Below are 27,351 nucleotides of genomic sequence, written 5' to 3' on the forward strand. Positions count from 1 at the left end.
GGACTAACTTCAGACGTCGCCACAGAACCTAAAGAATCCAAGGAGGGAGAAGCCGAGTCGGCCTGCAACGACGACACCACCGGTGGAGCCCTGCTGAACCGTCTCACCACTTTTCCCGACGACAGAGAAGATCTTCATCCGAAGAGTCTTCTTCCTTTGACTGAAGGGGATAACCATTTTGCCTGCCTTTTCGCCTTCCCGGATCATCTCGTGGCCGCCTTGCCTGTGCCAAGGTCCCCGGCAACCGGGATACCACGATTTACCACTACCGCGAATAAAAGGGTAGTACCTTTTAACCAGAGAACTCCGCGGCTGGTTTCTTCCCTGGTAGTGCAACGACCTTCAGCTTTCCTCCACGTCGAGATCTTCTCTTCCTCTGGACGACGCCGCGACTTGCACCCACTGCCAGGAACAACTGCCCCCGCTGGAGGACCCTCTCCATTTTAAAAGGTACTGTGTCCGCCTAGCCTCCCTTGCACCGGTCTGTACGAGGTGTCTATTAAATCCTCGACTTACTACCTAGGCTGACCCTAGGCTGGCTAACAGAACTTTTCTGAGCTGAACTAATTCCTTTTTGAACTCCCTGCAAGACTTTTTCGAGACTCTTAAACTGTGTGATGTTGGGCGCATTGATGCTCAGCTCTCTCTAAGAGGGAGTCTGGCCTCTGAACTTTTTGCTCACAAGTAGACTTTGACTTTCCTGCCTTGCTGGGTGATTCTAAAGTATTAGTGTTGTGTGCTTTTCTAATTTCTGCCTTTTCCCTCCCTTCTTTGATAACTTATTGGAGTGCCATCTTCAGTTAAGTGCTCATCTGTGTCTGAAAATAAGTGGTGTTAACGAAGACTTGTCTAATAAGGAATGTACATATATTAATAGTGACTATTTTGAACTTGCTTCCAATAATAGTGCTGGAGTGTTTCTATAAGTGCGTCTTTAAATAAATAATGATATACTTCGATACCAAAGCTCTGGTCAGTGTTTGCTTGTGCTACTGTATTTTGGTACCTATCTTGTATACTCTATATACTGTCTAACTCTTCTTGAGAGAAGTCTGGCTGCTCAGCCACAGCTACCAGGTAAATTTGGGTGGTACAGACTGCTACCAATTGGGTTTACTGCCAACACCTGTAGTCTTAAGCCTTTTGCAGTGGTCCCTAAGGGAACTGCACAGGTTTCTGCCTAACACCAGGCTTATCTCAAGAGTATATGAGCAGTAGCAGAGATTACACAAAGGGAGCACAATTACTGTGACTCAAGCAAACACTGACTCAAGGTTTCAGGTGGGGGCGTGGCTACGAGGGCCTTGTAGGAGGACGCGATCTGGAGGAGCTCCCGAGATCCTGCAACAATCCGGGCAAAAAAGTGCGTGATGACGGGCCGTCGACCGCTGAAAATACACATGCCGGTGTGTGAATGCTTGGGCTACGCGTGGTGAACTTCTGGATGGTGCAGGAGGAACGGCGGCAGAGATCGGTGCGGAAGAGATAAGGAGCACCGGAGACGACACAAAATGGCCGACCAATGTCCGGAACAAAAGAAGCAGGCCGCACTGTGACCTAGCGAAAGGGGCGTTCTGAGTGCACATTTGTCACTTTTGCAAAATACAGGTCCTCTGGGTCATGTCGAATAGAACAGTGAGGCCAAAGGCGAAACAGCCCACTTTAGACGACTTCGCTAAGACGTCCCCGGGTCAAGACATTACCAAGAGCACGGACAAGCTGCCTGCAAGCGGCATGAAGACTTAGGGCGCCAACCAAGAAATCCTGGCTGCGATTGCGGACCTAAGGGCGGCCTGGGAATCTAAACTCGAACTAGCCGTCACTGAACTAAAAACGGCACTGGACCTCAAGGTCGGAGAGGTGCAGGGCGACGTTAACCTACTCCGACAGGATGTCAGGGCCTTAGCGGAGCGGACGGAGTCCCTTGAGAAGGAAGTTAGCCCGAATACTGCGGATTGCGCCTCCCATAAAGTCGAATTGCACGCCCTGATACAAAGAGTGGGCAACTTGGAGAGCAGAGCGGAGGAGGCGGAAGGACGAGCCTGACGAAACAACATCTGCATCGTGGGCCTGCCGGAGGAATTGGAGGGCCACGATCCCATGGAATTCATTGAATCCATGCTACTGCAAGAGATACCCGGAGGAGCCCTATCCCAAGAATTTGCAGTGGAAAGGGCACATAGAGCCCTAACAAGGAGGCCGTGAACGAGAGAGGATATTGGAACACTTTCGTAAGGGAGGAACGATCACACGAGGAGCGGCAAACATCACGGCTTACCCGGACTACACCCTGTCTGTGCAGCGTAGCCGCATGAACTTTGGGACGGTAAAGCGGAGATTGAGAGAGGCGGGCCACAAATATATGTTACTGTATCCGGCAAAATTGAAAGTCATTCATAAACATAAAACTTTGTTTTTTGAGACCCCGGAGGATGCCATGGGATGGCTCGATGCGCAAGGATGTCCCCAGGAGTCAGAAGTTCGGACGGAGAAAGAGCTCGGAAGAGATAAGTGATGCACGAAGAAGGTGCCGCAAGATGGCGCGGCACGTGGGACTTGAATATAGTCACTTGCGCAGCCTTCAGTAGAGAAGGTCAGACTATTGCACTATATGTCATGTTGAATTATTGGGAGCCTTACGGAGAGATTCTCTCTACCCCACAACAGTTTTAGTTAAGTGGCCATTAGGGCGACTTCACCCTACTGAGCTCTGTGCATCGTTTGGTGCTTGCAGGGCTAGATGTGGGGGTGCCTGAGCTCTGAGAATGGAGCTGGGCAGCAGTTGGGGTGTGTGACGTTGGGGAAGGGACGGGTGGGGGGAGGGGAGGGAAGTTGGGGATTTATCGTGTACATAGTTATGGGGAGTTTGAGCTGGTACGAGAAGCTACAAGCAAAAATGGAGGGCTGTATCTGTATCACGTGGGCAAAGGGGATTCGCTACATGGGAGGCAAGAAGACACTCATGAGCCATGGGAGACCTTAAGATCGTAACATGGAATGTCAGGGGACTTAACAGCTACTTAAAAAGAAACAAAGTCATGATGTACTTAAAAAGACAGAGGATTGATATTGCGCTGTTGCAGGAAACACATCTGACCCAGCAAAAATTGGAACTGGTGGGGAAGTGGAGAGGTACTGTAGTGGGCTCTCCGTACTCTGCCTACGTTAGGGGAGTGCTGGTCTGGGTGGCACCGGACGTTCCGCTCCAATTTACACAAGAGGTGGTGGACACGGAGGGTAGGTTGGTCATATTGAAGGCCTTTGTAGAGAATAAAGTGGTGTGCATTATAAATACATATGCCCCCAACCAAAACACTGCTACGTATTTTAGAACCTTATGTACTCACCTGGGCGCGTGTGTTTGGGGAGCGGTTATCTGGGGAGGGGACTTTAACTGTGTGCTCGACCCAAAGGCAGACAGATCTGATGGGAAGATTGATAGGCCCACCCCAGCGGCCAGGGTATTACAGACATTACTAGATGACTTTGGGCTGGCGGATGTTTGGAGACTGAAACACCCTAATGAAACACAGTACTCGCACTACTCAGCTCCGCAGCACCTGCACACGAGGCTGGATTATTTTTTTGCCACGCCAGATGTGATGATAGAGACCACCCAAATAGAATATAGAGCGAGGGTCCTGTCGGACCACTCGCCTCTGGTGCTGACCTGGCAGCACTGCCGCCCCAGGGCGCGGATACCGACATGGCGCCTCCGGGCAGAGGTGCTCAGAGACCCAGTCTTCAGGGAAGATATCAGGGATGCGATCTCACAGTACTTTGCGGTGAACACAGGCAGCGTAGATTCAGCATGCACACTCTGGGAGGCCTTTAAGGTGGTGTTGCGGGGTGCTGCTATTGCTAAGTCAAAAGGCCTACAGGGCGGGGTCCTAACAGAACTAGAGGAAGCGGAAGAGAAACTGGAGCGCGAAAGCAACAGGGCAGGCGGGGACGCGGAACTTGTACTCGAGTTGCATCAGAGGTGCACGGAGCTTTGGGAAAGGCTCTGCAACCTTAACTACAAAAAGTATGTCGAGAGGCAACATGCAGGTGGGGATTAAACTGGCCGCTTGTTGGCGTGGTTATATAAGAGCGAAACCCCCAGGCCCCCGATTAGGATAACCAGAGAAGACGGGGAGGTGGTTGACACCCAGGAAGCAGTCAACGAGGCATTCTTGGACTATTATAGAACATTATATGAGGACAGAGGAGGGGACAATCAGGAGGAGATTAGAGAAACACTAAAAGACATGGAATTACCCAAGATTAGTGATGAAGAAAGGGAGGAACTAGACGCACCGATTACCCTGGAGGAATTAGAGGAGATGGTGAAACAGCTGCCCACCTGCAAGACCCCGGGTACGGACGGATTCCCGGGCGAGTTTTACAAAACATATAAAGCAGAAGTACTCCTCCCTATGCTAGAGATGCTCAATGAGTCTTTTGAGAAGGGTCGGCTACCGGACACGCTCAGAGAAGCACTAATCATGCCGCTCCCCAAGCCCAACAAGCCGGGGCATTGCTGCGGCTCCTATAAGCCGTTTTCAATGTTGAACCAGGACAGCAAGATCTTGACGGCGGTCCTGGCTAATAGGCTGCGAAGAGTCATCAGTAAACTGATACACCCGGATCAGACAGGGTATGTCCCCAACAGAAATATAACCCACAACCACAGGCGACTCCACCGGGTGATTGAAGAGGGAAACAGGAGCGACGGGGAAATGGTGGTGGTGTCCCTAGATGCAGTCAAAGCTTTTGATTCAGTGAGGTGGCCATGGTTGCTGGCGGCCCTGGAAGAATACGGAATGGGGCCGGGTTATGTTAGGTGGGCGAAATTGTTGTACAGTGAACCACTGGCCAGAGTACGCACAGGATCGGTGATATCTGAGAGGTGGCAACTCAGTAGAGGCACCAGACAAGGGTGCCCCTGGTCCCCGATGTTATACATTCTGGCCCTAGAGCCCCTGGCAGTGTACCTCAGACAACAATATGACATGGTCGGTATTGAAGCAGGGGGAGACGATTTGCTACTGTATTTGAAATATCCGGAAGAAAATCTTCAGTACATTCTAGAGGTCATGGAAAAGTATGCAGAACTGTCCGGCATAGCGGTGAACCCCCAAAAATCGAGCATGTTCCCAGTGGGGAGCTACATAGGAGCCCCTCTGGAACGGTTGCCAGTGTTGTCCGTACCTTGGGCGGCTGATTCCTTCCGCTACCTCAGAATAGATGTATATCATACTGTGGAGGGGGAACACTTGCATAACACCGAGGTGGCTGTGAAAAAAATCCGCACAAATATGAAGTTTTGGGAGAAGCTGCCGCTGGCGATGATGGGACGGGGGGCGATGCTCAAAATGGTGGTCCTGCCTAGGCTGTTACATTTCTTCAGTAATATACCATACTTGATACCCAAAAAGTTTTTTGTCAAACTGAACAGCACGTGTAGGGACTTCCTATGGCACGGCACTCGCAATAGAGTGGCGCTATGGAACCTACAGAACTTCCATGAAGGAGGGGGCATCAAGCTGCCGAACTTTGAGGCCTATTATGTAGCCAGTCAGTTGCAATATCTAACCAAATGGCTCTCTGATGAAGAAACTCCTGAATCTAGGCTGTTTGGGCAGGACTGCACCCCGTTTTACCTAAAAGAGATTATCTCGGTTCCTAGACTTGAAATGAAAGAACGCCCGGGTATGCTGTTGCTTGGGTGGAAGATGTGGCACAGAGTATGCCAACTGATGGAGAACCCATGCCCGTGTTCCCCACGGGTGCCACTAGTTGCCTTAGCTAGGGGAGACAACCAGCTCAGGATGATAATCAGGACCTATTTGGGAATCGGTTGGGCTGGTCACATTGGGAGACATATGGCAAGAAGGGGCTATTAAAGATTTCGAAGAACTGGGAGAAGAGACAGGCTTGCATGGAGGCCAATATGTCACGTATCTTAGGCTAGTGCAGACTATTCGCAAAACCTGGCCAGAGACTGTACTGGCGGAAGAGCCAGATGTTCTAATGGGAACAATATATGACATATTGTAAGGAGGGCACGAGATCTCTAGACTATATGAGATGGTGATGACCCGGGTGGGGAAGGATTTGACTCATCTGAGGCTGGACTGGGAAGCGGAGGTGGGGGCACAGATGACCGATGGAATGTGGGAACGTGCTATAGGATACCACAAGAAATTGTCCAGAAATGCTAGATTGCATCAGATACAGTTATACATAACGCATAGAGCCTATATGACCCCGAAGAGAATATCTAAGTTTGAAAACGCAGGAAGACAAGCATGCCCAAAATGCGATGAGGAAGACGCTGATATGACACATGTTCTGGTCTTGCCCAGTGATTGAAGCTTTTTGGGGGGGAAGTGGCACAGAAACTAGCGGATAAAGGGGTCTCGCTCAACATAGAAACAGCCTGGGCCTGCCTGTTGGGAGGGTTTCCCAGACCACGGAACACTAAATACCTTGGGAAACTGAGGGACCTGGCATATGTGCTTACTAAAAGAAGGATAGCTATGGGCTGGAAGCAATGCCACAAGCCATGGGTAGAGGTATGGTGGCGGGACTTGCAAAAATGGGCAGAGGCTGAAACGGTGGTGAGGCATGTAGCAATTGCGGGGAGGAAGATGTGGGTAACCTGATGGCTTGGAAAATGTTAATAACAGGACTGTTTGGCACAGTAGTGGATCCTGCAGTTTTCGGAAGGAAGCGATACCCAGCCACACGCAGCGGATACACAACTAGAAATGCAAATAAGCTCTTGAGGGGGATTTGGGGAGCAGTAATGAGCGTTAATTGATGTTCCCGAGGTTATTGTAAATAATGCTGTAAGTTTGGTTTGTATTTATTTTTCAAAATAAATTTTTTTTTTTTAAAAAAAAGGTTTCAGGTAGAAAAATATAAGTACATTTATTTTGAACCATTCGTTATTAACACAACACTTCTATTACACTTCAATAAAAGCACATGTTAAATATACAACTAATTCACTTTGTACAGTAAGTCTCAAGTTAAAACCCTGTGTTTGAATGAACTGGTGTTGTGTACAAAACACGTTACCTCGAATATGATTGCGATAATTTTGACAGTTCGGTCTACTAAACAAACGCGTATCCGTGACATGAAATGCTACCGGGGCAAAAACACACTTAACACCTGAGCTACCCAGAGGGAGTTGGAGGCAAAAAAAATAAATAAATAAATAAATAAATCGCAGGCAATATTTTGGTTAGGCAGGGAGAATCAAGAAACACTCAGACAGGAGGTCAAAAGTCAAACGGCCGGAGCCAGTTGCCAAAGATCACAGTTCACAATTCAATGTAGCCAACAGTACTTCGATATTAATGTTCGGAAGCAAAAGTTATAAGAAGGGAAGACAAGGGCAAGCCTTGGAAATGAAGAAAAAGGGATTCACCCAGTTTCCTCAACAGAACACAGTACCTAGTTCCAGTGGTGCTGCTAGTGCCCTGGCAGTTGTATCTGTTGGTTTCCTGCAGAACCACGATTCCTGGAGCTTCGTTGTGAAGGAGGACGTCTGAAGGGAGTCTGCACCACACAGGGATGAAGCCGGCAGCAGCGACAAGGAATACAAGGTGCGCTCCTTATAAACAGGAGAGGCTCTTCAGGTGGCTATCCGGACCACTACAGCAGTGTGCTGCAATTTCGACCACGGAAGAGGATCCTCTGGCTGTAGAAGATGAAGTTGTTTTCCCCACCAAGCTCAAGGGAAGAAGACTCTGGACTGGATCTTCTCTGAGTCGTTGAAGGGCAGATAGCTCAGGACGGCAGCAGGGCTTCACCGGGACGGGGTAGTTGCAGCAGCCGCCGTGTCTCTGCTTCTCTTCGGTTCCTTGTAGTTCCCGTGGCGACTCTCCGACTTCTAGCCAAAGAGACCTGCCTTTTAATGCGAAAAACCCTCATTCACACAGCCTGGCAGTCAATCACCCAGCGGGGGGGTTGTCCAGCCCAGACAACTACCCTGGCCAATCATGACAAAGTGTGACTTGGGTTTCCAAGGATACCCTGTGCAGGGGGTGGCTACACCCCCCCCCTCACATTCAGCCTACTTAGACACCCAGGCGCCTTGAGGAGGGCTTCTGGTAAGAAGCCCGCCAAAAGACAGTGAACAAAGAAGGCAAACCTAGTTTGCCGTGCAAAGTAAAACACAAGAAGGACTTTAACAAAAAGAAATGGCGAATAAACCCAACCGGAGCCAAGAGAAAGACAATTTGGTCAAGCGGGTTTATGTTCGAGGCTAATAGAATAGCCAAGAACAGTACCACGTTTATCTACTATAATCGCGGTAGAAAAGTTAGGGTAGATACCACTGCCACCAGCCAAGTCTAAATGTTAAAAGAGCGAAACAATGCTCTAGGAGGTACAGATATAAAGGGATATGAGTTAACCCTTTCCAGTACTCCATGGAAGATGGGGTGTACTGGATCTGTGGTAGATTGACTAAGTAAAGTTAATGGTAACTTTACCCTTTCCTGGGGGACAGTATTCGTCTCAGAAATGGAGTCGAGGGAAGTCTCAAAATCAACCCGGTGTCACGGCAATGAAGGTGCTGTGTGACACAAAAAGAAGGGGGCTACTGAAGTGGTGTACTTCAGAGTCCACAATCACAAAAACAAGTAGAAACACATAGCAAAACACAGGTAAGAGTGGGGGAAAAGCTCTCACTCTTACCAAGTGGAACAAAAAAAGTCCAGAAGTCCAGCAAAGCTGGTGGGGGACTCACTAGGTGAGGGAAATTAGCCATAAATGAGAATTCTCCCCAACAGTCGCCTTTCCACAAAGTCACAGAGCTTTGGGGGTCACCAGCGTGTGCCTTAAATTGCCTTCTCACGAAATATCAGCTTCCTAGCATCAAGGGAACCTGTCCTGGAACTGCATCTGTGACCACGACTGGAAGATCGCCCACTGGAACTATCATTGGTTGCAAAGCCCTTTACATCCCATCTCCCTCTTTACTTACTGTTGGTCATCAAAACCTGGGCCAAATATCCTACACCTGGGCTAGCCTTGTGCCTGGAAGAGGAGAACTTACCGGTCTTTGCACAAATACATACTATACTTTTAAATCGTTTTGGAATATTTGAAATTGCCACCACAAGCCCATTGCATCTTTTTAGAGAATACCTTCCCTAGAGAAGCTCTGTTGGAACCTTTAATGTTTGTGCACTGGGCCCCATACATCTTAGGGCTGGGAATTGTGCTTTTGATTGGTTCTAATCATTTAACCAGCATCTAAATTACTTAACTGATTTACCTGGGTAAATATTGAATGATACATTCAGCGTGAACCAACTGGTGAATTTATAATATGTGAAATAAGGTTTTGTGAGATAATACCACCAGCTAGTTTAATCTCAGCGTGTTCTTATAGGCCTATGAAATACATATTTTTATACATACTGTGAGCTTAATTATTGAGCGTTATTCTTTGTAAACTCATGGGGCCCAAGACCACTCTCACTCCTACGATTAAGCCTTGACTGATCTCCCACAATACCGTGATTGGGTTTTGGCTAAACTCTTAGAGACGTTTGTTCACCACAACTGGGGTGCCTCCTAAAATCTTCCCCCAAGGTTGATTTAAGATATCCATTTTAACACCTCACAAGGGGGTGAAAAACCTATAAACGAAGCAGGGCTGAAAAGCCATGTAGCCCACACCAGGCTTAGAATCCAGATACCCCACGAGGGGGTGAGAAAAACAATTACAAAAGAAGGGCTGAAGAGCCATACAGCACAAGTCAGGCTAAGACACAATATTCCCCATCAAGGGGGTAAGAAATTCCACAAACCAAGCAAGGGCGAAAAAGGGAAACGCCTGAAATGCACCAGGACACAAGACCCCTGAGCCAGGTAGAAATACATTTTCAGATATATAAATACAGGCAATCTAAGGTCACTAGGCCAATTATCTTTGTCTCCAGATATGTGCTCCTCGTCAATGTCTAGATTTGGAGTTTGAACAGCCTACCAAGTACGCTACTGGTGATATTCCAACGAGTTCAGGGTTTCAGCGGACTGCTCTCCTTCATAGGGGCCTTGGCTCTAATGATGAACTGAAGTGTGGCTGCAGGAGTCCTTTTCTCCAGGATCCAGGCTGGAGATTGCCTCAGCTGACCAATGGTAAGGCTCTGCACCAATCAAACTGTAGGGGCCAGAGTGATCCTGGACTGCCTCTGGCCACCGCATCTGCCCAGCAACAGACAATTAGCAGTGATGTGGACTGGGTCGAAACAGACCCAGCCCACAAAGTTCAGCAACCCACAAAAAGACGGCCACTTCAGACGCGAAAGCTGGAGCATTTCCCTGGAAAGGATTAACCAAATATGGAAAATTCAGCCACTCCAGGGCAGTAAGGTGGTCAAAAGACAAGATGGCGAAAAGACAGAAAATCCTGTGGCCTGGCCATTTTACAATATATAGTACTCTATATGGCATTAAGCTGTAAAATGCAAAAGTGCATGAGACTACAACAAGAAAACACCATAAAAGTATCTGCTGTGACCAGCCCATGCTGGACTCACGTAAGTAACCAAAAAGTAGCTAGAAACCAAAACACTCAGTGTCCCAACCGCACTTCATGAAGGTGCAATGTGCAGGAAAAATAAACAAAGACCTTTACATTGGAGAACAGAGTTCTTCTGCACTGATAGCCATAGAGACAGACTGATCAGTGCCCACAAAACAGATGTGCTTAGCAAGTTAAGTGGACCAAAAAGGCTTCACTTACCTTCAAAAGACAGGAAAGGTTAAAAACAATAGCAAAAATAATAGAGTCCCTGATGTCTTATGACAGGAAAGCAGCAAGAATGTAAAATCTTTCCTAACAGAGTTTGTTCCATTCGTCTGCGGTTGTCAGACTTCTTTGCTAAGCTAGGCCATCATGAACAGAAGCACAATCGTCCCTGCTGCCGACGACATTCACCTCTCGATATCCAGTGCGGTGGGCTAGTGAAAAACTCTTGAACAGGAACATCTCTGCTTAGAACCTTCTGGGAGACTTATGTTGGTTCAAGATGCTTTCAGGCACCAGTGTGCAGATCATAAATGTAGCATAAGATCAATATGGAGAATACTTTCATAGGGCTCAGACTTACCATTTCAACCTGTGAGTAACAGTATTTCTAAATCTTGGGTGCCTTCTGAAAAGTCCAGCTAGACTTCTGAGAAATGTGCAAACATGTTCGGGTACTGTGCAATCACAATTTTTTTAATCCTATTAAATATTCTCCTGTGTACTTCCCGCTATCCTATTCACAACTATTATAAATATAGTTTTAAAATATATTGCATGATCATTCCTTTACTGGGTGTATTTACGGTACCTTTAAACCAGCTCACATTTTCTGGAGTGTTGCCTTGACTGTTCTGGCTATCCTATAACTTGAGTCAGGAGCTCAAATTGAACATCCTGCAAGATATGTAGGCCCTAGAAATCAAGTCTAAAAAATCTCCAACAATGAGCATAAAAATAATAAAAACCTGGGGAAAATATTTTGGAAATGCCAGCAAAAACCATGATAATGTCTAGGTCTTCATTATAAAAGCACATTTAATATTAAACCACTAATAAACATTATCAAAGTCCTAAAGACATCTAGTCCTATTGAAACATGCCTGACGCTGCAGTATGTTGAGGCACTTCAGTGTACACTTACACCGTCTTTTTATCCTGTCTCAGAAGTTTTGAAGAGAATTCGCTCAAAACCTCAAGGAAAGCTAGGTTTGAAGGTGGGAACTCCAGTCCTTTCGGATTCTGATATTTGAAAGCAAATTCAATGCCATCTCTGTCAAGAAAAGAAATAATATGGTTAGCAGTGAAACACAATTTAATCTTGTCAAAATTACCTACAGAGTTAGCAATAATCAAAAACACGCACAGGAAAAAAGTTCTATAAACTGTTAAGCCATCAAAACAGATTTCCTCCCCAAATGTGTTCACTTGATTTTCACTGAAATAAAACATCCAAGAAAAGTCTATTTACTGGTATTAAGTGGCAATAACTCACTTGTGTAGTGTAGCCACGGCCTCCCTCGTTTTGATCTGGTCCAAACCAAAGGTGAGAGCAAATCTGCGTGCCAATTCTTTTATTCCGCTTACATGAGCCGACGTCCTGTCCAGGTGGGGGCCCTGTTCCTGAACCAGCTCATTGAACAGCTATAAAATAATAACATACATTTGTATAGATCAATTAGTAAAATAGACTTCATCCAGTCTGATGCTTTTTTTCAGCCTGGTTTGACCACAAAGCAGATTTAGATCACCTGACCGACTGTACCCAAGACACAAACAATACGGAAGAATGTGGCTCAATTGTATGTGGCACACAATCGTCTAGTTCAATACCTTTACACAACAACCTTAAACAGACTATGAACAAGGTATCATCTATATTATCTACCTAAGGATGTTTCAACAATAGCTGTACCAAACACCAATCAGACATGCAAGTAGTATCCAATGCATAATGTTTACAGAAATGTGTAGAGTTGTCTCTTATGAGCAGCTGAATGGGGACACGTGTCCAGTAGGCTGTAATTATTGCCCTTCAGTAGCCTGAATAAATGGATTTGGCGAGTTCTAATTAGAAAGCACAAACCCACTCTCGTTGTGAACAGCAATCAAGATACCTGCTGCCGGGGCGCCCTTGTTGCAGGATTTAGGAGCAAAGAATAACCATCAAGCAATGGTGGTGACTGCAGCCAGGTCTCTTGCAAAGCCAGCATGTCCTAATGGGATGGCTTAAAACCATCTGGTTCAAAAATTATAAGTTACTCACTGTAAGGGGGTCGATCTCCTTAGAGTCCGTCCAATGACAGAACCTTGTCCATTTACTCTTGTATTGGCTCCTGGTAGCCTTGCTACTGGCGCCCTGAATGATCTCCACATTAGCGTGTGATAGGCTCAGGTGCTTGAGTGTGACCTGCTCAGGAACCATGCTGCGAGAGCTAACTTCGGTGGGGCAAGGTGGATGACCCCCGCCCCCCTGCTGTGACAGGAGGTGGGCTGGCCCCATCAGAAGGTCAATGGGTGGTCTGTCCATTAGGCTAAGCAGTTTGGAGAACCACAGTCTCGCCGGCCACCATGGAGTGATCAGAATGACGCTGAGGTGACAAGATAACTATCTTGCGGATTACCCTGCGAACCAGGGGTGTGGGAGGAAAAGCATAGGCCGTCATTCGTCCCACCGTATCTGTAAAGCGTCACCCAGGGAGCCCGGGCCGTGCCCGGACACAAACAGTTGGCACTTCCTGTTCTTCCAGCAGGCAAACCGATCCACTTGAGGATGCCTCCATATGCTGAAGACCTCCAGAAGCACCTGGTCATTCAATTGCCATTCATAATTTTCTGCCCCCAGTCTGCTGAGCCTATCTGCTTCCAGGTTGGCCTCCCCCGGGAGGTGGACGGCTGCAAGGTAATTTCTTCTCCAGGGCCCAGTCCCATATGCTGACCGCTAGACAGCACAATGGCGGGGATCTGGTACACCCCCCGGCCCCCTGCTTGTTGACATAGTACATGCTGGTGGAGTTTTCGGTCTGGATAAGGACTGTTTTGCCCCCAATGAGCGGAAGGAAAGGTCAGAGAGCCAGCCAGATGGCCCTGAGCCCCTGCCAGTTGCTGCGAGACGCCTGCCAGGTCCAAACTCCATGGACGCTGTGGCTGTCCAGAGTGGCCCCCCCAGCCTTACAGGGAGAAGTCCGTAGTGATGGTGACTTGTGGAGTCGGCTGCCGGAAGGGCTTGCCCCTCCGCAAGTTGCAGTCCCTGGACCACCATGTGAGGTCTGAGTGGAGAAGAGGGATGCTGACCAGCTTCGCTCTGGAGCCCTTCTCCTGATTCCATGAGGCTGCGCAGTGCACCTGCAATCTCCTCATTCTGAGTCTCGTGTGTGGCACGGCCAGCAGGACCGCTGCCATGACACCCAATAAGTGTTGCCCTGCCGAGGTCACTGCTCTGGCAAGGGTGAGTAGTGCCACTGCATTCGTGAGTCTAGTAAATATCCTGGGGGCTGAGTTGAGGCCAAAGGGTAGCACCTTGTATTGGAAATGGCAACCCATGATCCTGAAGCGTAGGAAGGAGCGCTGCGGCTGCCAAATCGGGACGCGTAGATAAGCGTCCTTCAGATCCAAGGGGCACATCGAGTCTCCCCTGTCTAGCGTCTCCGCAATGAGTGCTGGCGTAACCATCTTGAATTTCTGTAGAGGGAGGGAGAGGTTGAGGGTGGATAGGTCCAGCACAACTAACAGGCCAGCCTGGTTCTTTCTTTTGTATGGCGAAAATCCAGGAATAGAAGCCCAATCCTCTCTGGGAGACTGGGACTCTTCCACTGCTTGGCTCTCGACCAGTGACCGGATCTCCAGAGTTGCAGTCCCAATCTGTGGGAGAGGAGGGGGGTGGGGGGGGGGGGGGGGAGGGACTGGTATGCGGTACCCAGAGGATACTACCGAGGATCCAGGGGTCCATAAAGTTATGGCACCAAAATTGCCCATGAACGGCAAGCCTGGCCCCACCGGACACATGTGGACCCGAAGGGACTCGTCATGCTTTCATTCCCTCTGAGGCTGCTGCAGAGGAGGGGGACTGGAAAAATCCTTTGTCCTCACCCCCTTTTGTTGTTTGCGCCGGTGCTGACTCGGAACAGTCAGGCTGCCTCAACCTCCGTTCCTGGAAGCCCCGGAACCTGCCGAACGCCCACCCCTTGTCGGAGCGATGACGCGACTGGGTGTACGCCTTGGGCGTGGCCTTCATTAGGATAAAGACTATGCAGTTTACGAGCTGCTGTTCTTTTTATCCAATTCCTCCTCAGTGGTAGTGTGAAAGGTCACTACCCTCGAATGGAAGGTCCAATATGCGTTGCTGGACATCAGGGTTAAACATAGTAGACCGAAGCCAGGCAGTCCTTTCTCATGTATGTGGCGATGCATATGGCCTGGCCAGAGGTATCAATGTGGGCCACAGTAAACTCCAAGTCCTGCGCTACCAGCTTGGCTTTGCACCAGAAGTTCGGGAAGGAAATCTTATTTCCCGCCAAAGGCTTTTAGTTAACGGCTGCCAGCATGGCATCCGCGTTGGATTGACGCAGGTGTAGAGAGGCGTTGGAGTACAGCTTCTTCCCGTACGCCTCCAAGATAATAATCTTCTTGCCTAGCTTAGAGTACAGGGACGCCGCCGTGATCACTGACGAGTGCGATTGAGGGTGCGCCGACAGCAAGAGTGGATCTCCCTCCATGTGCCTATACTTGGTGTCAAGGCGCCGATTGACAGGTTTGGCATAGTGTGGCCACCCCCTTTTGGCTAAGGTAATTACATGTTTCTGCATCAGTACACCCGTTCTGGTAGGGAGTCATAGGGTGAGGACTTCTGCCAAGACCCCCCCCTCCTCGGGTTGCTCTACCTCTGGTTGAGGAAGGCCCAAATATTCTGCCAAACCTGCAAGCCGTTCGGAGAAGGCCTTAGTGGACGACGGCGTGTCAGGGTCCTCCTCCTCGTCTGTGTCCCCAAGGTGTCCAGCTGGTCTGGAGCGGGTTGAGGAGTGCTAGGCGCCGTGGGCTACGGTTTGGAGACCGGAGGCTGGTGTGGAACCGCCTGTGCTGTGAGAGGCAGGGAAGCCGGAATCTAAGGAGTCGGCAGGTGCAGCGGGGGTAGCTCTGGTGCCTGGGGGACCGGAGCCATAGGAGGAGTGGCTATGGGCACCGGTGGAGTGACTAGAGATAGCAAGTCCCTGGCCGCATCCCACAGGATGGCCACCATCTGGGGGGGGGGGGGGGGGTTCGCATCAGCGCCAGAAACCTTTAGAAGAACCTGTTCTCGGTTGCAGGGGTAATCTTCCCTGGGCTGTTGATGGATAAACTGCAAGCCACGTACCTGGTTGATACAAGTCTCACCCAGACACTCGTTTTCCCACCTGCTCCATGAGTGGAATCAGACGAGCGCGGACTGGCGCAGAGGCCGTTTAGTCAAGCTGCGTGCCACGTGCCGAAGTCGTGGTGCATGGCTCCCTGGGCCCGGCCTCCACCAAGACTCTTGGTGGTGGAGCAAGAGACCTACCCTGCACCTCAGGCCTGGGCCTGGAAGGTGTATTGCCCTTGGCAGTGTCGCTGGTAGTGCTGTGTGCAGGCGCCCCCTTGGACATTTGGCCAGTATTAGGGCATTCGGTGCCCCTCGGATGTGCACCCAGTAAAAGAACCTTGCGGTTCCTCAGCACTGCTTCCGGAAGGATCTACCGACCCCTCGGCCGTAAGGCGGGTAGCTGGACTAGACTCGGAATGTGCGCTGGTGTGAGAACCAGAGGTTCCTCCAGCTCGGGCACTTCCTTGGGAAGGAGTCACCCTTATGGGGTGCGATGGAAAACAGCCACCCTTCCTTGGGCCTCAATCTCTGTTTGACGAAGTTCTTCAAGTCCTCTGGAGGCGATCCTTCGAAGAGTTTCCTCCACCTAGCTAGTCTGTTCATCAGTGGGCCTGGAGTCAGTGCGTCGCACGCGGTACAACCCTCCCAGCCGTGGTCGGGGCCAAGGCAGCGGAGGCAAAGGGCATCCACATGCGCCGGGGAGGAGCATGGTGCCAGAGGCCCAAGAACCTGAATGACAAAAAGAAAGAAGAAATATCCAGGGAAGAGCGTGTGTTATTACACGGCAGAAGCCAAACCCAGGAGCGCTGGTAAAATCGGCCTGTTCCCGTCGGCGCGGAAAAGGGGACTGGGGTGTGGCACCGGGGGCGGAGTCAGGGTAGCGCATGCTGCCAGGGCCGCACCCCCACGCACCTCTAAATTTAAAGGGGAAGAAGGTTTTTTTCTGGTGAAGAAGGTTCCGTCTCCGTCCCTAGGAAGGGACACCCATGCAGTATGAAGGAAAGGGGACAGGATTTAAGATTAAGGTTGGCAAAGCCATGTGCGTTCCACAATTCCACCAATATACCATCAAGATTATTATTTGCAGCTAGTTATTGCTTGTTCGCATCTAAGACACTGGCCATCCAGGACCAATTACCCTCATGGACTTTTTCAAACTCTAATGAAGCACCCTCACAAACATTCCTGGGATTAGAGTCAAATTGGGAAATGTAATCCGTCACATGTATTCTTTTTTGAAACTCCTTTCGTAGCATCTCTGCTTCATCAACTTCAGTAAGATCATAGCACATAGGTAACAAGAAGGGTTCAGCGTCCAGTAAAACTTCTCACAATTCGAGCGTCATATGTAATAACACTCGATCTAGCTTAAAATAATTTCTAAATTCCACTTGCTTGAGGTCTCTGAATGCTATAGCATGCAAGGATGCAATAGCGTCAAACAGAGCAAATACATTGCTTCAATTCAAAATCATGTCTGCAGAAATAGGCAGACGCACTAGCAATAAGCAACCAAGAGGTTCCTGAACCTTTGTAATTGGGTCCGATAAAGGTCTGACAGGATTATCTTTAGTCAACAAATTATGATCTTTTTTGTTCTAGAGTGAGAAGTACAGGCCGACGATAGCAAGGAGACCTTGACACAGGGATCTTCGTTGGCTCGGCGGGGCATTGTCGGAAGCACAGAAGGCAGAATTCGGGAGGACGCTTTTTGTACTAACCACTGCTTAGATGCATCCTGAAGGCAAATCAAACCAAACTGGATTTGCTGCATTTTTGAGCTTTTTTGGTTTACCGGGAACCCTAGATTTATCAGCATTTGCTGTTGCTAACGAAAAAGTAAAAAGGAATTATCTTGAGCCACAATTGCCCATGTTATTTACAGATTTAGCATTTATGCCTTTTTTCGACCCTGCCTTTTTTCAGTCTTTCATACAAAACTGAATAATTAAGAGCATCCGGTGCAGAATCTTACAGCGTCACGAGAGGCTCTGTTTGATATTCATGGTGCGGAGTATGGTCTGAGGCATCCGGCAAAAAAGGTGAGAAACCCTTCTTGAGGAAGAGATTGCTGCAAACTAGCTATAGGGATTACCTCAACCACAGAATGATGTTCAGTTTCCACTTCTAAGCAAGATGGAGAGCCCAACAGCGCCAACCGCCCAAGCCTTAAACGATCACTAACATACAGAGAAGCTTTTCCAAGGGACTGGCCAGAGGGGTGTTTTAGTGCTGTAATATAGCCATCAATAACAAACATTTTTGATTTTGATGTATTTAACAAAACTGCTTGATCTTTGCAATTAGAGTTTACATTTTCATACACTTGCACTAAGGAAATTAAAACAAAATTTAGTGCTGAGATGGTAGTGGAACCTAAGGGTGAGCCCGGAGTACAAGGCTTTGGTGATGCGGGGAGAACAATGATGGGATCAAGACATAGGATAAAGAGGATGAACTTTCATATTCTCAATGAATAAACTGGAGATACTTTCAAGGGGTGTGGCAACTGTTGCATAGTAGAAGTAAAGGGAGCAGGTGCCACACCCACTACAGTGTTTATGCTTTTAAGACCAGTGCTGTGAAATATCCGTCATATGAAAAGGTAGGGAGTTTGAATCAGGGGTAAACAAGGCTGCAGGATTGCAGACCACTTCAACCGTGGCAGCCTGAAGTTCAGCGTTTGAGAGTGGGAGGCAAGCAGGGTTTAATCCAGGGACCAGCAAGGTCACGGGATTGTTCACTTTATGCACACAGGAAAGCAACTCTTCCTCTGAAATATCCCTATCAAGTTCAAATCCCCAGGACCCGAAAGTGTTGCGTGTTAGAGGGTAGAGCAGATCTGCTAAAGAAATCAGTAATTTTAGTCTTGGGTATGTTCAGCCAACTTGAGCTGCAAGCAAGATCTTGAGTTTGAGGCGGCCTTGGGTGTTTCACCAGATGCGCCACCCCAGAAGGTGCCAGTACAAACCTATGGGAGCTGGCAGTGCGGTTATTTTACATTCTCCGTTTCAGCAATAACATCTGAAGCAGGCACAGAGGCAGCTCCATGGACCTCGTTTGAACATGGGTGAAGACCTTGGGTTGTTTTACCGCACAGTGAGTAATGAGCGGCCATATAGCAGACTTGGTCCAATAGACGAGAAACAAAATCACAATCAGACTCACTGCAGATCTTCTTTTGAGTTAGAAACTCAGCGGCCTTCCGTGGAGCTGTTCATTGGGCTGCCTATAATGTGACTGCACTTGCGCTGCGCAGGGATTTTAAAAAGACCACCTATTTCCCTTAAAAAAGGAGGATCTGTCTAGTGCAACAAAGTCCAACACATACAGTATTTGAAGACACCTCCGCTCCACTTCATCTTCCAAACTGCACAACCCTGCCTTTAGTGGATTCATCTTTGGGTTTTCTGGACAAGGATTCACTTAAAGACAGTGTGGGATACAGTATTCCAAGTCTTCTGCCAAAGAGGTAAAGACAGAAGACTCCAAGGAAGAGGGAAGCTCTTCTTACCAACCCCAAGGGCACATTTAGAGTGACACTGCTGTGGGCCAACTCATCTCTGCTTCCTGTGCAATGAAGGTGAAGGACACCCTGTAGGTACCAGCCAATCATCCTGAAGTGGAAGCGAACAACAAAGGACTCGCCTTGTCCCTGGAGACCGTGGGCCGGGCTTCCCCGCAACACAGTAGCAGCTCAGAACTTGGTTTACCACATCACGACACTAGAGCTGGCTTAACCTCATTCAAATCACTTTAAAGTGCTACAGGAAGTACAGTGCAGCTTTTGGCAAAGAAGTGCGAACCATCTCATTGCAAACTCGACCCAGTGGAGTGCATCACCACCGTAACTCAACTACTGGCTCGCTGAGGGGGTATGTCAGAATCTCTGCTTACCAAGCACTGATTCGAACCAACAGAATGATCATCTCAAACCTGAACCTAAAGCGAAAAACAAGCCTGCCTTAATGTGGACTCCACCCAGTGGGCCTTTTGTTTTGACATGGCCGCCCACTATACGAATCTTGAGTGCCAACTCTATCCATAGAGATCCCTACCTCAAAGTCATCTCGACAAATCAAACATATCGACGCAGGCTCGACTGTGAAAAAGGACCAAGAAGCCCAGTTTGACACTATTGAGCCCCTAAGACTAGCAATTAATACATTTGCAGTGGTCCCGACGCCCGGTCCACCTTAAAGGATCCTAGTGACTTATCAGTCCCCAATCTGCCCTTTTCAAGACCCTTTCAAGTACTTATGACATATGCTGCTGAAATAGACTGCCTACAACTGTCTTCAATCAGAGTGCCGCTTTCTCCTCAACGTCTGCATTCCCTTTAGAGGGGTGGGACTTGTTTCATTAGTTTTGTACATTATTAGTATTTATTAAATGTCCCATTAGTCTAGAAGCTTGGCTGGACCTTTTATTACCACTGCACTATTACTATGTTTGTTGTATCCTTAATGCCCGACGCCACTCCAGAGGAGTATAGCCTGCCCTCGGCCCACGTTACCAAAACAGGCAACAAAGGCATACATACACCTGTCGGGCTGTGCCCGTTTTACATTTATGATTGGGATCACTGCTGGTTTATTAATAGTGTCAGACTCAGTAGGCGCTTTAGCAAATACTCACCCCTGTACTCCCAGATAGCAGTAGGCAATTCATCACACCAGAGCCAATATGTTCTGATGGATATAATGATGGCTCCCACAGCTTCCTATTCACTGTGGGATAATAAAGGTCTGGACATGCTTTCTCAGACACCAGGTTGCAGCATTTACACAGAGTCTGGTTTTATCAACCCTGTTTGGCATTGTTACGTGCCAGAAGTCAGGCCATCTCCATATATAGTTTGAATTGCTGGCCATTTCACGAGATTTCCACTCGGACGACTCCCCCACCACCCAGCATTGTGGAACCAATGAACAGTCACAGCCCAGAGCTTGATTTTCGGTAGGAGAGAAAGCTGGTACCAAGCCATTTGGATCATCCATTCTACGTGCTGTTTCAAGGAGAGGTGTCCGTCGATGTTGAACACTAGGACTTCATGTAGGAGGCCAACCTGGGGTGCGAAGCCGTTGAGGTTCATATCAGGGAGCCAGGTCTGGATGAAAGTTTATTCAGTGGTGTTGGTCAGCAGTAGGAATTCAGTCTTCGACTGGCTCAATGAGGCATGTATTGAGCATGTGGATGTCTTGGATGGAGGAGATCTGGAGGTAGAGCTGCGGGTCATCTTGGTATTGGTGATGTGGCGCGAGGAGGGTTCCAAGATGTTCCATATAAAGAGTGAAGATCAGGGGGAGAGGATGTATCCTTGTGGGATCCACAGGTGAAAGATAGAGTTGGTGATCTGGAGGAATCTATTTGTATGAACTTGTGGCCATTACAAAGTAGGATTTAAACGAGCGGAGGACGATCGAGAACCCTCATGCGCAATCAGTTGTCATGGAGTGTCTGCGCCCAATGCGGCTGAGCGGTCAAGGAAAACCAGGTGACAAAGATGGCCATCATCAAGGATTTTAATAATATCGATCACCTTAATGGAAGCGGTTTCTGCACTGCATCTGGGTCTGAAGCCAGACTGGTAGAACTGAAGGAGGTTGTTGGCTTCAATGAGTTGGAAGTTTGTGGCTGGGTCAGATCCGTGCAGTCAAAATGACCTTGCACCCAAAGCTTCTGTATATCTTCCAGGCACTGCCAATTCTTATCCCAGAGCGAGACCTGCTTGAACTGCAGATGGCATTGGGGCAGTTTACTTGGCATCACAGACCCCCTAGAATTCCCCACAAACTTCTTCGGTCCAGGGGCTTGAGGTCCCATCTATTCAGAGGTATTTTCAGGCAGCTGAGATCGCTCCGATGCTGTACTGAGCACCAGAAGAGATGACTCCGAAGTAGAAGGAGACAGAGCAAGCCATTTCACCCTTTCAGCTGGCTCACCCCCCTTTCTCTCCAGAGAGTCTAGGTGCCTACACCAAGGGTCCCCTAGTGACCACTTAAATTATGCTACAAAACTGGGATAAAGCATGCACTCAGCTGGGTTTTAGGTGAGGGCTGGGCACCCTTTCTCTGGTGATTCATAATCCTGCATTCTCACCAGGCATGGGCAACAGGGCATTTGCACATTGGGAATCTCAGGGGACTAAGATTGAGGGATGTATAAAGACACATGTCAAGAGAGATTAAATCTCACAGAGGCAGAGTGTTTTTGCTGTGCACAGCTACGGCACTGGGTATCCAACAATCAAATTAAACAGGCTGGCTGTCGTTCCTCAGCAGGAATAGAGCGCAGGGTAAGAGTCACAAGGTTTCCACTTTTTGGAAAATGCTTTGCCTAGAGAAAAGCTTCCCTATACAAGATCCTCTCTGTGCCCAGGCCCAAGGGGGCAGGGTGGAGGGGGGTCCGGGAGGAGGGTGTGTGGCTTTGGTCTTCCCAGAATGGATACCTGTGTCCATCATCCTCACTCAGGCTTACTCTCAGGGCCTAGTTTGCATGGACTCCTTCTCGCCTAAATCCTTGCTCCTTACGGCCCTCTTCTATCACCCACCAGGAGGGCCCACGATCTTCCTCTCAGAATGGCCCAACCTGGCCTCCTCTCTACTCTCCGCCCCCTCCTCCTCCCAACTCATCCTCAACATCCACCTGGACTCTCCTGACTGTTGCTCAGCCCTGGCTGCACACATCACTGCAAAACCCAAGAAATCCTTTCCTCTCTCACTTCCACACCACATCACACACCTACACCTCTGGAGCCTACCTTGGCACCTCCACCACCTCTCCTTTCTTCTTTCACTTCTGCCACACCTGATGAGGTCGCCAGACAAGCCCGGTCTATGAAGGCTTCATCCAAACAGGTGGACGCTTGCCTCTCGAAAACCATTAAGGACAACATTGACTCTCGCTCCAGCCTTGGCTGATCTCTGCAATCTCTTTTGCCACTTGAGTTTTTCCAATTTCTCTAGAGCACTCAGTTGTGCACCCTCTGTTTAAGAAACCCTCTGCTGACCACCTCCATTCCAGCAAACTACCACCCTATCTCTATCACCCCATTCCTGGGAATACCCCTGGAGAAGCTAGCTCTCTCAGCTCACCATCCACACTGAATCTGCTGGTTGCCTCCACGAGTATCAGTTTGGCTTTAGAGAATCCAGAGGCACAGAAACTGCTCTCCTGACCATCAGTGAAGACCTGCTCTCAAATCTCCACACTAACTCTCCCTCTGTCCTAATTCTTCTCAACCTCTCCTCTGCCTTTGACAAGGTAAATTACAACATCCTGATTGCACGTCTTCTTGACACCCTGGGAATCACAGGTCAGGCTCTGGCGTGGTTAACCTCCTTCCTCTCCGACCGCACATCCCAGGTGGAACTTGGGTCCTTTCTCTCGTCCATCACGTTCTCAACCTGTGGCGTGCCCCAGGGCTCTAACCTATCCCCCTGGTTCTTCAATGTCTACATAGCTGCCTTGGCACGTGTGATTGCCACATTCGTCTCTACCTTCCAGTGTTACGGGGATGACACGCAACTCCTTCAGGCTACCCTCACGCACCACCTCTTCCTCGCTCATATCCGACTGTCCGCAATACAGTCATGGTGTTATGCAAACAACCTCTTCCTCAACGCCAGTAAGACTGAGATGTAATCTTGAACAGTGTGGATTGGTTCTGAAACAGATGTTTGAGGAAGTGGGTGATATTTCGGGTCATAAGAAACTGGGACAAGACAGATATTCCCATTGTCTAATGAATGTAGTAACAATATTTTTAAGGTTTGGAATTGCAAATGGTCCCCTGTTTGTGTTAAGTATCTTGGTATATATATATATATATATATATATCATTGGTGATTTGAGGAAAATGATGCAATTTAATATTGATAACCTTGTAGATAAAATTGTGTATCCAATAAGACGATGGGAGAGACTTCATTTGTCATTATGGGCTAAGATAAATGCAATAAAGATGATTTTTATTGCTGAAAGTGTTATATATATATTTCAGTCAATTCCATTCTTAATTTCCAAAAAACAGATTTTGCAGATTGTGGGGGTTGGGTAAAAGACTGCGGATCCCTAGATTTATGTTGATGCAAAGTGTGGATGAAGGTGGTTTTGGATATCCTGACTTTTATAAATACTGTAAGGCGTTTCTGCTTAAGAAGGGGACAGATTATACGACTGATGACTGATGACTTCGCAGGTGCTATCTGGCTGCGCATGGAGAGCGGGATTTGCAGTCCTTATTGTTTGGATAGCCTTTATACTATGGGCAATATGTCGGTTAATAGATTGAAGTTGAAGTCTATAGTGGCAACCAGGAAAACCTTGCGGGGGTGGTTTGGAGAGAATGGCCAGTCATATGGTTTTAGTAAAGATACTTCTCTTTGGCATAATGAGGTCTTACAATTGAACGACAGATGTTTGATTTGGCAGACTTGGGTTTGGAAGGGGATTTTAACAGTAGGTGATATGTTAGATGGTGATCATCTTTTGACATTTGAAGCCATACAGAGGAAATATGGGTTGCATGAACGAGCGAGACAAAAATATAATGACCTGAGCTCCCTGATTTGTCTGGGGCAAAGAATGATTGGTGTTTCATTAGAAACCAAACCTGCACTGCGTCAATTGCTTACAGGCCAAGAGTATTCAGTACGTAGATATATGAATTTTATGCAATTGGAAAATAAACATGTTGAGGCATGGGATAAATTAAGATTGGTGTGGTCGGATGATCTAAATATACATTTTACAGACGGGGAATGCAAGGATATTCTTAGGGTAAGTGCCAATGTGGGTACAGATTTGAACTTGCGTCTGATTAGGCAGAAAGTGGTGGGTAAGGTATACTGGACACCAGTTAAAATGTTTAAACTAGGGCTACAAGCTGATAATCTATGTTGGGGATGTGGAAAGGAAGTTGGTACCCTTATACACCTTCTCTGGGATTGCTCTAGAGTTCGAGATTGCTGGGTTGATGTGATTGATAGGATTGATTTAATTTTAGATGTAGTTTTACAGAGACCGGGTGGGAACATCATCTTATTTTTACGTCGAGGTAGGTGTAGGCGTTCTTTGAAATATGGTGGTTGGATAAATAAGGCTTTATCGGTGGCCATGAGACTGATCCTTCGGGTTTGGAAAACTAGGAAGAAGCCTACAGTGGAGGATTGGTTAGTTGATTTGCGCACCTTATCAAATTTTGAAAAGCTTTCCTTTAGAGCGAAAGACAAAGAAGACGAGGGATACAGTCTCATTTGGGGTCCATTCAATGCCTTGTATGATTGACTATGTAGGCTATGGATTTGTATGAGTTGTGGGTAGAGATGATGCAGAGGTAGGGGTATGGATGGAAAATAAATGGGGTATGAAGTGAAAAAAGGAAGACATAACTAATAAAAGGTGGGAGGGGTTCCTTTTTGTCCTTTTGGGAGTTTTGTTTGATGTCTATGTGTTGTTGGGGGGGGGAGGGGTGTGTGTGTGTGTGTGTGTGTTCGATGTTGGATGACTAACTGTTGTATTTTGCTCTTTTATTGTTTACATAAATGAAGTTTCTTGGTATATCGGGGGGATTATTTGATTATGTTTGCTTATTGATATGTTATTTCATTATGAGGTTTTGATTTGTGTTATCTGGTTAACTATTCCTTTCTGTATTTGACTATTCTGTGATTTACTTTGACATGCTAATAAAGAGATTTGGAAAAAAAAGACCAAAAAAATAATAAAAAAAGACTGAGATGGTGCGCATTAGGACTCCTGCTTTCCCACTCTCACTCTGGCAGGCCTCCCTTGGCCCATTCGCCTTCACCCACATGCGAGGCAAAAAATCTTGGGTTCATCTTAGACTCCACTCTCATTCTCCACTCACATTTTGGACATCTCTAAGAAGTCCTCAGAGGTACTCTTCCTTTTCTCACCTTCTCCCAGCGGCTCACTGTCGTCAGAGCCCTGATTCTCTCATGGCTGGACTACTGAAACAGCCTCTTTCGTATCCTCCCTGCCTCTGCCCTGCCGCATCTGCAACTCATCCAGAACAGAACCGCAAGACTTATCCTTGGCCTCAAGCCCAGGGGCCACACCTCTCCCGGCGCAGAAATTCCTCCACTGGCTGTAAGGATAAAGTTCAAGACCCTCTGCATTGTCCACAAGCCTTTCTGGGGCCTGGGACCTACCCATCTGAAACAATGCCTACCTAAATATTGTCCTTCCCGAGCTCTCCGCTTCTCTACCTCCAACCTTCTGCGAGCGAGCTGGTTCCCCAAGCAAACATTTGGTGGGAGATCTTTAACTTCAGCAGGGGCCGCCCCCTGTCTTTAGCTTGATCTCCTTAAGTACCGGAAACTCCTTAAGACATTCCTCTTCTCCTCCCCCTCCTCCTCTCTCCCTCTACCCTGCTAACATATCCCTCTACTCTATTCCCTCCCTCATTTTCCATACAGCTTGATGTCTGGCGGCCTGGTGTACCTCAGTCTCACAGGTCCCAGGCACCTCCGCCAGTCCTCTCGCACTTGCCTACGGGCCTTGCACTTCGCCTTATCACTGCACTTGTTCAATGACCCAAGAGTGGCATCTCTCTGCACTTACCCCAACCAGTACCGCTGAGCGCACTTGGACCCTCCCCGCCTCCACCTCTCCCCCCTGTAACCGTCTGTGCACTTGCACAATCTGAACGTACAATGCCTGAAGGTCGTCTGTTCTTGTTTTCCCGTCTTCCCACCCTGCATGGCGGCAACTTAAGGCACTTGAGAAAACTCCAGAATTGTCCACTGACATGTGTTAAATACACTTACTCTACCTGTGCAGACTATCGTCTCAGAATTTCAAGGGCTCTGAAAGACTGTTACCCTCCTTGTTCCCTCCCTCCTTGAGCGCTTTGGAACACTTGCTTTGTGTATAGGCGCTTTACAAATTAACATGACCATACCATTACCATACCTATAGGACGCACTGGGAAAGGGAACTGGGTCTAGACATCCCAGAAGAATCATGGCTGAAGATTCCGGGTCGGGCACATAAGAACTCCCATTGCACCCTAATCAAAGAGGGAGCCCTCAAAATATGTTTTCGGTGGTATATCACACCCCGCCCCCCAGTACCCTCTAAGACTACATGCGTTCCACCCAGACTACTCGGAACACTGATGGGATGTCAGCGGTCAACTGGGGGACTTAACTCACATGTGGTGGCACTGCCCGATTATGCAGACCTACCGGCAGGAGATCCGCTCGAAAATCAAAGACATCACAGGCAGCCTACTCCCCCATGTCCCCTTTGACTCTGTTGTTGGGGGATATCCCAGAGGATGGCATGTTCTCGATGTCGGGCCATAGAGCAGATTTAATATCACACTTGCTGATGGCCACAAGAATAAATCTGGCTTGCTTTTGGAAGACCTCAGAAGGCCGGGGTATTTCGTGCTGGTGGGTAAAAGTATGGGAAATCATAGCAATGGAGAAACCCAGTACACGTA

General features: G+C 48.1%; 1 protein-coding gene across 5 annotated transcripts in view; it reads right to left on the reverse strand.

The window, feature by feature from the left end:
• The window catches only part of STAG1 (STAG1 cohesin complex component), a 2,120,576-nt gene that overhangs the window by 251,712 nt on the left and 1,841,513 nt on the right, over window positions 1-27,351 (reverse strand). For all 5 annotated transcript variants that reach the window (XM_069618021.1, XM_069618024.1, XM_069618022.1 and 2 more), the window contains 2 exons: window positions 12,036-12,184; window positions 11,685-11,813 (listed from right to left, as the gene is read on the reverse strand). In XM_069618021.1, the coding sequence (XP_069474122.1) occupies window positions 11,685-11,813; window positions 12,036-12,184 (278 nt within the window). The remainder of the gene's footprint in view (window positions 1-11,684; window positions 11,814-12,035; window positions 12,185-27,351) is intronic.

Source organism: Ambystoma mexicanum, chromosome 10, assembly GCF_040938575.1.
Source record: "Ambystoma mexicanum isolate Mex_15411 chromosome 10, UKY_AmexF1_1, whole genome shotgun sequence".
Taxonomy (NCBI): domain Eukaryota; kingdom Metazoa; phylum Chordata; class Amphibia; order Caudata; family Ambystomatidae; genus Ambystoma; species Ambystoma mexicanum.